The sequence below is a fragment of the Hemicordylus capensis genome, chromosome 2 (genome assembly GCF_027244095.1).
Source record: "Hemicordylus capensis ecotype Gifberg chromosome 2, rHemCap1.1.pri, whole genome shotgun sequence".
NCBI classification, from domain to species: domain Eukaryota; kingdom Metazoa; phylum Chordata; class Lepidosauria; order Squamata; family Cordylidae; genus Hemicordylus; species Hemicordylus capensis.
In genome coordinates, this window is record NC_069658.1 from 250,561,687 (window position 1) to 250,575,408 (window position 13,722).

Below are 13,722 nucleotides of genomic sequence, written 5' to 3' on the forward strand. Positions count from 1 at the left end.
GTCTGGAAACCAAGGTCCATGAGGAATGGTTGAAGGAGCTGGGTTATGTTTAGCCTGGAGAAGAGAAAACCAAGGGCAGAGGTTATAGTTGTCTGCAAAGATCTGAAGGGCGGTCACACAAAAGGAGGAGCCGACTTGCTCTCTGTGGCTCCCAAGGACAGGACTAGAAGTGGGTTGAAATGACAAACAAGCCAATTCAGGCAAGCCAATTCATCAGGAGGGATTTCCTAGCCGTAAGTGCTGTTTGACAGTGGAACAGTCCACCTTGTGCAGCAGTGACTGGCTCTCCTTCCCTGGTCAGGTTGCCAGACAGAGGCTGGATGGCCATCTGTCAAGGACACTGCATAACAGCTTCCTGCACTGAGCCAGGGCTTGGACTGAAAGAATATCAACCAACAACTTTATTTGTTAGCCGCCCCATCACAAATTGTTCCCTCGGTGGCTCACAACATTAAAACCTCTAATAAGAACAATTAACACACATCAAATCACAACACACCAAAAACAAACAACCAAACACACACACACACACACACAATTTAAAAACTTATTTTAAAAAAATCAGTTTTTAAAAGCCTCAGTGAACAGAAAGACGCCAGTGTCTAAAAGAACAAAGTGATAATGCCAGCCGAATCTCATTGGGGAGCTGTTCCATAAATGGGGTGCAGCCACCAAAAAGGCCCTCTCCCAAGTAGCTACCCGACTCACCTCGTTTGGAAGGGGCACTCGGCGGAGGGCCTCTGAAGATCTTAAGGTCCAGCTTCGGACATATGGGCCAAGGCTTTTTCAGATAACTCAGTCCCAAACCATTTAGGGCTTTAAAGATTAAAACCAGCACTTTGAATTGGACACGGAAACGAATTGGGAGCCAGTGCAGCTGACACTCTGGCATAATGATCAAAACGTCCAGTCCCAGATAATAATCTTGCAGCCCTATTTTGTACCAACTGCAGCTTTCAGACCGTTTTCAAAGGCAGCCCCACATACAACACATTGCAGTAAGCAAAGCGATAGGTTACCAGAGCATGAGTAACTGTGGCCAAGCTCTCTCGCTCCAGGTACAGTCACAGTTGGCATATCAGCCAAAGCTGATAAAAGGTGTTCTGAGCCACAGAGGCCACTTGAGCCTCTAGCGGCAATGCTGGATCGATGAGCACCCCCAGACTGAGAACCTGGTCCTTCAGAGGGAGTGTAACCCCATCTAGAACAGGCTGAACATCATTCAGCCGGGCAGAGGAACCACCAACCAACAGTACTTCTGTCTTATCTGGATTGAGTCTCAAATTGTTAACCTGCATCCAGTCCATAACTGCATCCAGGCATTGATTCAGGACAGTCACCGCCTCACCTGTGTCTGATGAAAGACAGAGACACAACTGAGTGTCATCCGCATACTGATGACTCCTCAGGCCAAAACTCCAGATGATCTCTCTCAGCGGCTTCATGCAGATGATAAGCAGCATAAGGGAAAGAATGGAACTCTATGGAACCCCAAAGCACAACTGCCAAGGGGTTGAGCAATAACCCCACAGCACCACCTTTTGGAAATGGGCCTCGAGGTAGGAGCAGAACCTCCACCTCCAAGCAGTGTCTTCCACACCCTACTTGGCAAGCCTATCCAAAAGGATACCATGGTCAATGGTATCGAAAACTGCTGAGAGACCCAAGAAAATTAATAGGGTTGCACTCCCCGTCTCTCTCTTTGCACAGGTCCTCCCACAGGGCAACCAAAGCAGTTTCTGTTCCAAAGCCAGGCCTGAAGCCTGATTGAAATGGATCTAGATAGTCCATTTCCTCTAAGAGTGTCTGGAGCTGGTCAGCTATGACACACTCAAGCACCTTGCCCAGGACAGGATTATTAGTCACAGGCCCATAATTATTTACATCCTCTGTGTCCAGACTGGGTTTCTTTAGGAATTGCCGAATGATAAATTCCTTCAGTGGAGCTGGAACCACTCCCTCTCTCAATGAGGCATTTAGAACCTGCTGGACCCAGCTGAAAATCCCCTCCCTATTGGCTTTAATAAGCCATGAAGGGCAAGGGTCAAGCATGCATGTAGTCGGCCAAACTCAACTGAGCACCTTGTCCATATCCTTGGGCACCAATAACTGAAACTCTTCCAGCAAAACTGGAAGACCTCCAAGGCCCCTTCCAACTTCAAAATTCTATGAATAGGGAACATTACCATCATCTCCTGCTTGTGAACTTCTTGGACTGGGCACAGATGGAGGCAGAATGCTAGCCCAGGTGGACTTTTGGTCTCCTCCAACATAGTCATTTTTACATTTTTAGAAAACGTCACATCAGCATTTTGCATAGTAGTTGGTCAAAGGAAAGGCGTCATTTTTGCTCTGTGGAGCCAACGTGTTTACTGAAACTTTGATCAATTAAAAATGGTTCACTGAATACTGGTTTTGGAGTCAGAGTTCTTTGGAAGGCCTTGTGCTGGTGGTGGGGCTACAGTAGCTTAAGAAGTGGGACCTCCATGGTTCAGAGACAGCAAAGCTCCAATTGGCAGATGCTAGGACAAAGGAGGAAGGACAAGGCTTCTGAATTTGCCAGATATACTGAATCAGCTGTTGGCCTCGAAACATCCACCAAAGCACTAATATTTGAAACAGCATCTCCTCCTGTTTTCACAAAGCTGATTCCTCATCGTAAGACCTTGCTGGATCAGGCCCAAGGCCTCTCTAGTCCAGCATCCTGTTTCACACAGTGGCCCACCAAATGCCTCTGGGAAGCCCACAGGCAAGAGCTGAGGGAATGACCTCTCTCCTGCTGTTGCTCCCCTACAACTGGTACTTGGAGGCACCTTGCCTCTGAACTTGCAGGTAGCCTATAACCATCAAGACCAATAGCCATTGATAGACGTGTCTTCCATGAATTTGTCTAGGTCTTTTTTAAAGCCATCCAAGTTGATTGCCATCACCATATCCTGTGGCAGAGAATTCCACAGATTAATTATGCACTGTGTGGAAAAGTATTTCCTTTTGCCAGCCCTAGATTTCCTGGCAATCCGTTTCAGGGGATTTTGTGCACCACCACCACCTACTACACCCAGTGGAGTACAGCAGAATAGATCGTCCTCACCATCCTAGCATGACATCACATTTCCGCTGCTGCCATCAAATGCAACACAATCAATGGTTTTTCAACAGCTGAAGGGGCTCTTTTCCACCTTGGAAAAAGTGGGAGAAGAGCTCCAATTTTTCTCATTCCAGGACTGGAAACCCACAGAGTTTTGTCCATTGCCCTCTGCTGCACATCACCCTCCAGAGATACTGAAGGAGGTGACAGACCTCAGCCACACGCATGCACATTCCCCTAAAAAGATCGAGAAGCAGCAGCACAACGGGGGAACATTTTAAAGGGTCTTTATTAAAAGCAGGAAAGGTCTTGGGAACATGGATCTTGGCGATGCCCCTTTCACTCATCCTCATCCTCCCCAACACCACTCTCCCCTCTCTCCCAAGGAAGGACATTTGGGAGGATGGGTACTTGGGTCTCCAACCAGGGAGAGGACAGAAATATCAAGAGGGGAAAACCAAAAGGCAGAAGAGGAGCAAAGGCAGTCCCCCAATCCCCCCCCAAACAGGGAATATTTGGCAAAACCTCAACTCCCTCTTCCCCCCAAGTGTGCATATACCCTAAAACAGCTTCCCAAGCACCCTGCCCATTCACAGACAGATGTTTCCTCTCCTTCCACCCCTAACCAGTTACCACTCCCTTTTTCCTAGGATGCGGCCCCTCTCCTATCCCAACATCCCACCCCTCAACCCTATTTGCATATCAGCTCCCGGTTGCTCTAACCTTTACCCCACACTGCTGCTTTTGGGGGCAGTAGCAGTACCGGATGCATCCCGAGCCTCATGTTGCCTTTGTTTCCCTGCCCTCCATAAAAAGGCAGAACCTTTGGCCCCAAGCCCCCAGGGTCATGCCCTTCACTCCTAGCAGTTGTGCACCTCACAGTTCTTTTAGCCTAGGGACCCCTAATGCTTGCCCCTCCCTGCTGCCAATTCTCAAACCCTATTCTTCTCGCCCCATCCCCAGCCCTCTTCCTTTCCTGCTTATTTCCGATTTCCCTCTCTTTCACGGGAAGGCCTGGCCATAATGAGATTCCAGCAACCCTCCCGCCCCGCCCCGCCCCTGCCTCCAACTTCTGCTGGGGCAAAAGGATTTGCTACATTGATCCATGCCATTCTGCCCTTGGGATAAGGGGGTGCTTGCATCCCTTTGTGGGGGAGAATTACAATATTTTCCCAACACTGAGAAAAGACAGACCTCAGGAGGCACGACTGTCAGGCAACATGTGTTCTCTCACTTGTACCTCTTCTTCCTTCCACACTCCCGGTAATGCTGATCTGAATTTCCCTTCCCCTCTGTTCTCCTCCGTACTGAAATAGTCAGAGGCATATGCCTCACACAAGGTTCACTCAGAGCAAGCCACATGATTTCACCATCCCCCCCAAAGCTCTCCTCTTTACTTCCCCCCTCCCCCAACTTCATCATCAGGTGAAGGAATAGAGCTAGTACATGCCCACTTTCTTCCCGATTTCCCCTTGAAACCCCACCCCTCAAATGCCTCTTCAGAGAGGGAGGCGGCTCAGTCCATGATTTTTAGGGCCTTCATTCAGTCCAAATAGGTTATCTTCAGGTGCACCCAAGCTCCCCCCCCCTTGGGAGGTTGGGGTGGATCAGTCCACAGCTTCCTTCTCACACTGGCTGAAGTGGTTCATTCCAATCCTGCCCCCTTTGCAGGCCTAAGGAGTGGATCAGTCCGTAGTGTCATTTATTCACCACACACATACATGCACACACGCACACACTCTCTCTCTCTCGCTGAAAGGCTGGAGTGGATCATTCCATAACATCAACCGGTTTCACATTCTCAAGTTCGCTCTAACCCCCACCCTGAGAGGCTAGGGCAGATCAGTCCAGTCCTCTTCATTATTTCAAGGAGTGGTTCAAGTTTGTACAGTGCCTGGGAATCAGCCCATGACATACTCCCCCATGCGGGGATCAGAGTGGTTGAGTCCAAGAAGCCCGAGTGGAACAGTTCATGTCAACACAAAAAGGTGGAGGGAGAGACAGGGCGAAGACTGGGAATGGACTGTGCCACCTACCTGGGTGTGGAGGGGGAAAGGGAGGAGAATGGGCTAGAATTCTGGTCCCAAACTGAAGGTGGCGACGGGCATGGCTGGGACCAACTCCGCCTATGCGGCTCCTTATGGGCGTGACCCAATGAAGCCCCACCCATTCCCCACTGCTGCAGATCCATCGCCGTCATCTCCATGATTGCTTGTAGCATGGCTGCTCCCATCACTGCCTCTGCCACTCCTGGTCCCTAACTCTCCCGCTGGGATAAGTGCTGCCCTCTTCTGTTCTGGCCCTGCCTCCATAGCTGCTTGTGGGCATAAGCTGCTCCCAGTCCCACTCTGTAGCTTCTCTAGGGCCGCAAGATGGGGAAGGGGGGGTCACTGTGGGGCACCCAGCTCCCCCGAGAGCCCCTCAAAGGCAACAAGCATGGCCTGGCGCACACGGTCTGTCAAGGTCGGCACGTCGTCGGCGCTCAGCCCCCGTGTGGGCATGGGAGGCAAGATCTGGACCGTGCAGCGCCCTGTGATGGACAAGGAGAGAGAGAAAGAGAGGCAGTGGCAGGTGGCGGTTGAGACAGAAATGGTGGTGTGGTGGGAGGGAAAGGGAAATATAACATAGGAGGCTTCTGTAGAGACTGAGGCAGAATATTGGTCCATCTAGTAAGTTCAAGAGTTTTCAACAAAGTTAGATGACTCACCTGTTTACTGCAGTTCTTGAAGTCCATTCATTGTCCATTCACACCAAGGATGTCTGCACATGCGCAGACCACATCTCGTAACCTTCCAGAGCTTAGGTATGAATTTTGGTGGTAACCCCACCCCCTTATAGCAGTACTAGAGGCCCTTACCTACCTAATTCCCTCAGTCTCTGACCACTGCAACAGTAGCTTCTAGAGGTGACCACTGCAGCAGGGAGGAGGGAGGGTTGTGTGACTGGACGGTGGGCCACTATAAAGAACTACAGTTACAGGTAAGTAACCTAACTTTCTTTGTAGTGGTCCGATTGTCATTCACACTAAGGAGATTAGTGAGCTACTCACTGGATGGCAGATGAAGCAGGCATCTATGGTAGGACTGTGTTCAGGATCACTACTCCAAATTGAGAATGACTCAGAGCTGGTATCCAGAGTGTAGTGGTGAACAAAGGACAGTGGTCCTCTCCACATCGCCGCTCTACATATGGTAGCCAGTGGAACCCCTTGGAGGAAGGCCATGGAAATCGCCAGGGCCCTGGTTGAGTGAGCTCAGAGGGTGTGCAGTGGAGTCTTATTTGAAAGTATATACACCAGCTTGATTGCAGATGTGACCCAGGCTGAGACGTGCTTCACTTTGTTCGGTCCTGCAAAGCACATGAAAAGGGCTGTAGTCTGTCTGAAGGAGTGTGTCCGGTGAAGATAGAAGGATTATGCACATTTAACACTGAGGCTATGCCAGGTCTGTTCTGCCTCAGTGGATGGCCCGGGGAAGAACACTGATTGGCAGATGTCCTGTGAGACATGGTATTGAGAGACCACTTTAGGTAAGTATGTAGCATCTATTCAGAGGGATAGTACCTTGTCCAGTTGGAAAGATAGCTATGGAGGGTCTGCTCAAAGGGCATGGAGTTTTGCTACTCAACGGGCCAGTGTGATGACCAGCAAAAATGCAGTTTTGAAGGTAAGGCCACAGGTTCAAATGGCTTAGACATCAGTGAAGTGAGGACTAGCTTCAAATCCCGGAGGGTGGGTGGGCGCAATCCTTTTAAAAAGCATTTAACGGGTTCCCTGGAGAAGATGCAAACATGTGTGGTGTAGGCTGCAATGGCGGCTAAATGAACTTTCAACGAAGCAACAGACAAACCCAGCTTCTTAAATAACAGGTAAGAAAGTATGAACTAATCTGAAGCTGTTTTGGGGCTAACCGCTTTTGAGTTAGCAAAAACTGTGAAGCACTTCCACTTTATAGGAAGATTGTGTGGACTGCTTCCTGGACACTTTGATGACATCTAGGACTTCTTGGTCCCGTATTCTTTTGGAAGAATCCTCCAGGCCATGAGATGGAGGTTTTCCACATCTGAGTGGAGCACTGTTCCTCGTTCCATGGTGGAGTAGGTTGTAGTGATTGGGCAGGGTTATGTACTGTGCATCCGACAGTGTTACAAGCGTGGAGAACCATGCTTGGTGTGGCCACCATGGCGTGATCAGGATACAATTCAAGTTCTCTGTTTGAATCTTTCAAAGCATTCTCAGCCATAGGGGAAGGAACATGTAACGGAATTCTGTGTTTCAAGAGAGCAGGAAGGCATCTTCCAGGGATCCTGGTTCATGTTCTCTTCTGCTGTATGGAGTGTGCTGTGTGAGTTCCTGAAGAGGGAATCTGTTGTGCCATTGCCCTGATGTCAGTAACCATGCATGGCAGTGTCGCTAGCATGGTCGGAGAGTTGAGCAGTGCCCTGATGAATTCTATGAACATTGTGGTAGTAAGTTTTGACTTTTCCCAACTGACACACAACCCCAGTTTGTCTAATAAGCGTAGGGTTTTCTCGATGTGTTGACGGAGCTCTTGTTCCGCTTGTGCCACTAGGAGCCAATAGTCCAGGTATGGGAAGAGTCTGGCGGATTGTTGACATAGATGGGCAACCGCCATGGTCATACACTTGGTGAATACCTGTGGGACCATGGAGAGGCTGAACGGTAAGACTTTGTACTGGTAGATCTTGTTCCCTATGCAGAACCGTAGGTACCTCCTGTGGGTCGGGCAGATGGAAATACGAAAGTATGCACCTTTGAGATCTATTGATGCAAACCAATCATTTTGGAACAACAATTATAGGATGTGAGTGAGCATAGTCAGACAGAAATGACAGTAGAAGATATAGTGGTTGAGGTTGCACAAGTCCAGAATAGGTTTCAGTCTTCCATCCCGTTTGGGAATCATAAAGTATTGTGAATAAAACCTGGTGTTGTTGTGGTAGTGCTCAGTTTGGATGGCACCTTTTCTTAATAGGTTACACACCTCCTGCAGCAAAAACCAGTGTAGGGGCTGTAACTCAGATCCCCGAAAAGGGTGGAGGGCTGTCAAGCTCTATAGCGTAACCCATATGCACTATGGTCAAAACCCACTTGTTTGTAGTTATGGCTTGCTATGTTTCTGCATAGGGAAGAAGTCTGGATCACAATGGTGTCATGTCAGGCTCGCTTGGGGTAGGTAGACCTGGAAGGGTGAATCTGCTTGTATTAAAAAGTGGATGGTGGCAGCCTACCCAGTACTCATAACTAGAGGAGGGAATTTGTATCCCCTCCCCCTGATCATTACATCTAGCAAAAAGAGTAGAACGATGAGATGATAGAAAGAGGTGAATAAATCAAAATAAAAGGAGTTATAAGAACTTCTTCTCTTTTTTAGCTCTCTCACATGCACTGGTGACACAGAAGGTTCTCCAATGCTCTGTCACAGTGGATGGAAAAAAACGGAGGGAATTAGGCAGGTAAGTGCCTCTAGTACTGCTATAAGGGGGCACGGTTACCGCCAAAAGTCATATTTAAGCTCTGGAAGATTCCAAGATATGGTCTGCATATGCACAGTCATCCTTAGTGTGAACAACAATTGGACCACTACAAAGAAGTGTATCCCTTCTGTCTTGAAGCTTCAGTTGAGGTATCCCATATAAGCTGCCAAGAATTGTGACTCCCAGAAGTAAAGCTTGCCAAAGTCATGGGAAATAAAATGCAGGCTAAATGATTGTGCTGTGGAATCAGGAAGACACACAGAGCCCGAACCAGTGTTCCCTCTAAGAGGCGTGTGCATGTGTGTGTGCTCACATGTTTTTTAAAGTCCGGTCAGTTGATTTTAGATCCCGCTCAGGTTTAATCAGGAAGGTCCCATTCTGAATGCACGTGCGCACACACTGCCTTGATAATGCCACCCAGAACAAAACTCATTCCGCACACAGATGAAAAAAATTAAAAGAGAACACTGGCCCGAACCCCTAACTCTCTGCTGTGGCTTCCTTCTGCCAGGGTACCATAGCATAGCCCTGACCTGAGCCTGCCTCTCCTTCCTCCTGACTGGCTGGCTAGGTGCTTAGGCTCAGCCCACTCCCCCCTCAGCCTGAGAGGAGAGCTGGTCTTGTGGTAGCAAGCATGACTTGTCTCCTTAGCTAAGCAGGGTCCACCCTGGTTGCATTTGAATGGGAGACTAGAAGTGTGAGCACTGTAAGATATTCCCCTCAGGGGGATGGAGCTGCTCTGGGAAGAGCAGAAGGCTCCAAGTTCCCTCCCTGGCAGCATCTCCAAGATAGGGCTGAGTGAGATTCCTGCCTGCAATCTTGGAGAAGCCGCTGCCAGTCTGTGAAGACAATACTGAGCTAGATGGACCAAGGGTCTGACTCAGTATATGGCAGCTTCCTATGTTCCTATGTTCCTGACAGACTGGCTCAAGAGTGAGGAAAATGCTGATGCTGAGCATCAGCTAACATTTCCCTCACTGCCAAGCCTGTCATTCAGACTGAGGGAGGAGTGGGCTGAGCCTAAGCACCTAGCCAGCCAGTCATGTGAAGAGGAGGCGGCAGGGATGCTGCCCGACACTCCTCCCCCTCACCTCCTGGAGAGGGAGCCAATCGCCTAGCATGCAAGTGAGTCAGGGAGACGGGAGAGTTGTGTGCCCTTACTTCACAGAACCCCCAGGGTTCAAGTATCCCTGGCTGCAAACTCCTGACCTCGCTCGATATTCTCTACAGCGATTGGCAGCAGTTCTTCAGGGTTTCAGACAAAGAAAGGTCTTTGCCAGCCCTGCCTGGGGACACCAAGCACTGAACCTGGGACCTCCTGTATGCCAAGCCAATGCTTTGACACTGAACTATGGATGTTCCTAGGAACACATGGAGCGGCCTTCTCCAATGCGAGGGAAATGGTCTACCTAGGTCCGTATGGCCCACACGAACTGGCAGCAGCTTTCCAGACGAGGATCCCACCCAGCTCTACCTGGAGATGCCAAGGACTGAAGTGGAACTGGAGATCTTCTGCATGCCAAGCAGATGCTCTAGCACTGAGCTACAGACCTCTCAGTAACCAGGCATGATCTTGCATTAGGAGTGAGCATGTCGGCGATTGTGCAACCTTCCCTCCACTTAACCTGTTGCTCCTTAGGGGTGAGGCGAGACCCATTCACACTCGTGAACGTACAGTGTACACGCGTACAGATCTTGTATGCAGTTATCCATGTGTTATTTGGAACACAGGTACAGCAGCACATCTCCTATCTGTATCGTGTATTTCAAGGGGGCCTGTATCCATGTTCACTTTTTAAATGAACATAGGTACAGTCATTCACATGTATGAGTATAATGACATCTGAACAGCAGGGGTGGATCTTATCTTTGGGCTCACCTTAAATGTCTCAGTCAGCCTCCATTTTGTGTGCCTACAACATCAGCCCTCTGATGTTCCCTGCTGCTCTTGCCTGCTGCTGCTTTAAGAGTTGTGAGGTGGGTGATGGTAACACCAACTTCAAAGAACAAATGAAAAGCCCCAGGTCTTTTAAAATATTAATATTAGTAAGGCAGGCGCCAATAAGCACGCCCATTTTTGTTTTGCAAAGTGGGAGGTCCTAGGACTGCTCTATAAACCAATCAAAAAGGGACTAGATTGATTGATTCCTCGGGCAGCCAATCAGAGTGCCCAAAAGGTGGAGAAGTGTTTTCTTTTAGCTACTCAGAAGAATCCAATCACCATTTTTGTTAGAGAGCAGGTAAGCTGGCTGGCTGTTGATAAGTCTGATCTTTGCTGGCTTCTTTGTTTGAAGGACAGGAATGCAACCTCTGCTTTCTCTCAGATTCTATTCTATTCTATTCTATTCTATTCTATTCTATTCTATTCTATTCTATTCTATTCTAAGCATTATGGCCCATTCCCAAAATGACATGCCTTCAAACATTGGAAGGAGCAGAACACTGTAAAACTAATTAGATTAGAAACTGTCATAAGAAGCAAGAAATATCATTTAGGGCATATGCATATCCAACCTGCTTTTCAAAAAAACTGCAGAAGTGGCTTTCTATGTGGGTGTGCTGTAGAGAAGGAATGGATTCTGCTGGAAGGAAAATGATTTTTAAAATACATTTTCTATGTAGAGAGTTAACCAGGTTTTTCTCTGGATTGTGGCCAGTATCTTTAACATTAATCTGGGGGTTATGGTTTATTGTGCAAGGATTAAGGAAGTGATCTCTATTAAAAAACATTTGTTGCTTGCTAGAATGGACACCCAGGCTAAGTGGTGGGCACACAAGGCGGGCAGTGAGTGGCACCAAGCTGTTCAGCAGGCATGAGGGTGTCCCCATGCATCTTTGCATGGTGTCCTCTGTTACAGGAGCTGGTTAATAGCTGCAGCAAGCATCACTGAAAAACCAGTGGTTTTTCTATTGTTTTTGTATGCATTTTTGAAATAGGCAGGCAGAGCTGCCCTTGTAACTTCAGGATGCATTTGTTCTCCACTTTTGTACCTTTACCTGCGGCTTATATAGATTTATTTGCTTTTACATGTACAGGAGGACCTCGTTAACTGCAGGTCCAGCACTTGCGATTTTGCTTATCTGCGGTTGGGTAATTAGTACCCAACCTCGGTATACATGGGGGTGAAACAGGGGGAAAGGTTAAACCTGTCTATCCGTGGGTGGCTGGAAATGGCCTCAAAGGTCATTTCCAGCCGCCATTTTACCCCAACGAATAACGGGATTCTCCAGTATAGCCTGTGCTTCCTCCAAGAAGCCCAGAGTGGTAAACATGGTTACATTTATCCTCCCAACAGCCCTATGAGGAAGGTTGTGCTAACAGATAAGTGACTGTCCCAGAGTCGTCCAGTAAGGTTCATGGCTGAATGGGGATTTGAACTTGGATTTCCCCAGTCTAGTCCAGCACATGCACCACTGTACCACTCTGGCTCAGAGTTCTTTCTTGTTGTTGTTATTGATCATTAATAGTATTTATTTTTGAAATCATAAGGCAGACAGAGCTGCCCTGGTGGTTCTTTTCCCTATGTCCGTGTGCTTGTGTTTTGATCCTGCCATGTTAGATACAAATCTACACACTACTGTAGTCCTGTTAAGCACTATAAACTGACTGATGTTTCTCGATATTTTGGCTGATGAGCAATTAAGATTTGTGTGCTTGTGTTTGTATTTTGATTCCACTCGTTAGTTACAACTCTACACTTTGCCAGTTATTGCTAGGCACCCGCCTAGTCCTGACTCCACCTCTCACTACCTGTGGCTCCTGCCCTGACTAGCGCCCCCCAGTCCCAGGAACTACCAGCCGCCACTGCTGTACACTCATACAACATATCTCCTGAATAAGGCTAAGGCGTGTGGGGTGGAGAGAGAAAAAGTAGGCCACAACGCTAGACTTACCTGTAGTGAAGCGTCTTTCCTTCTTACTGTAGAAATCCCGATACGATGAGATCACAACTGGGATGATAGGAACCTTGATGGGGCAGAGTAAAGAGGCAGCGTCAAAAGGCAAGAAAAAGAAAACCATCCACATCCTACAATTTCAGCTGCAGGAGCTCTACTTTCTCTCCTTAGCTTGGCAACATTCCCAACCTGCCAAAAGGTTTCCTTCAGGCTAGTAGCAACAAGTCATCAAACCCCATCAAGCAAGTGGCTTCCAGAAATAATTATTTAGCCTTTTATCTAGTGATCCTCAGTGCTCACAGCCCTCCCTACAAAATTATCATGCTGTAATCCCTCCAACAACGTTGTGAGGTAGGTCAGTCAAGTGCCACCATGCTGTAGATAGGAAGGGTGGAGAGAATGGCTTCCTAAGGCCACAGACAAGGGCTCCCAACCTTGAGTCTCCAAATGCTCCATCATCCCTAGCTCTGAAGGGGGATGATGGGAGTTGTAGTCCAACAACATCTGAGGACCCAAGGGTGGAACTCCTGTTTTCAAAGATGATCCCAAGGTAGTTAAACCAGACATACAAAAACCAAGGCAAAACCACCTGAATAAAATCACTCAGAAGCCCCAAATCATCCTCCTTGTAGACCGCTGCCAAATACTTTACAAAAAAGCCAGAAACCAGGAAGGCCCATTCAAAACATATATAAGGAAGTGGGAAACTTATCCACTAGGAGGCGATCAGGGCAAAAGAATCTGCACTTCTCTTTAATTTCAGTGAGAAATCTGTCCTAACTGGATTTCTAGGAACCGAAATAAAATACAGAGCGATAGCCTCAAGTTCACCCTATGTCTAGGACAGAGGAGGTTTTCCATGATTGGGGCAGGATTTCAGTCTTTGGCAAGCTTTAATGGCAGGACTTCTGCCCTCTGAACACAATCCCCCCATCCCCAACATGCTTGCACTTCAAAAGCTGATAAGCCCCTCCCAGTTATAAACTTCTGCTAGGGTGGCTGTTCAAAAGGCGTTTAAGACACAGTGCCTCTGTACACATGTAAAGGGCCTTTCTACCAAGGGGAACACAACGGGAGGGTCCTTTCTAAAAAATCAAAAAGATACACACACACAGTTTCTGAGCAAGTTGCTAAGATCTAAACAGGAGGAGGAAGAAATCAGACACCAATGTGGCATAGAGGGCAGAGTAGAACCAGGGGCTGCTGGGCATAGCTGCGTCCTCAGCTAGTCCCTACCTCGC

The 13,722-nt window shown here is 48.1% G+C and overlaps 1 protein-coding gene across 3 annotated transcripts in view; it reads right to left on the reverse strand.

Moving 5' to 3' along the window:
* Positions 1 to 3,359: 3,359 nt before the first annotated feature.
* AGPAT1 (1-acylglycerol-3-phosphate O-acyltransferase 1) overlaps positions 3,360 to 13,722 on the reverse strand; it is a 94,204-nt gene continuing 83,841 nt past the window's right edge. For all 3 annotated transcript variants that reach the window (XM_053291673.1, XM_053291675.1, XM_053291674.1), the window contains exons 6-7: positions 12,479 to 12,551; positions 3,360 to 5,618 (exon numbers count right to left, since the gene is read on the reverse strand). In XM_053291673.1, coding sequence (XP_053147648.1) covers positions 5,476 to 5,618; positions 12,479 to 12,551 — 216 coding nt within the window. In that variant the 3' untranslated portion in view covers positions 3,360 to 5,475. The remainder of the gene's footprint in view (positions 5,619 to 12,478; positions 12,552 to 13,722) is intronic.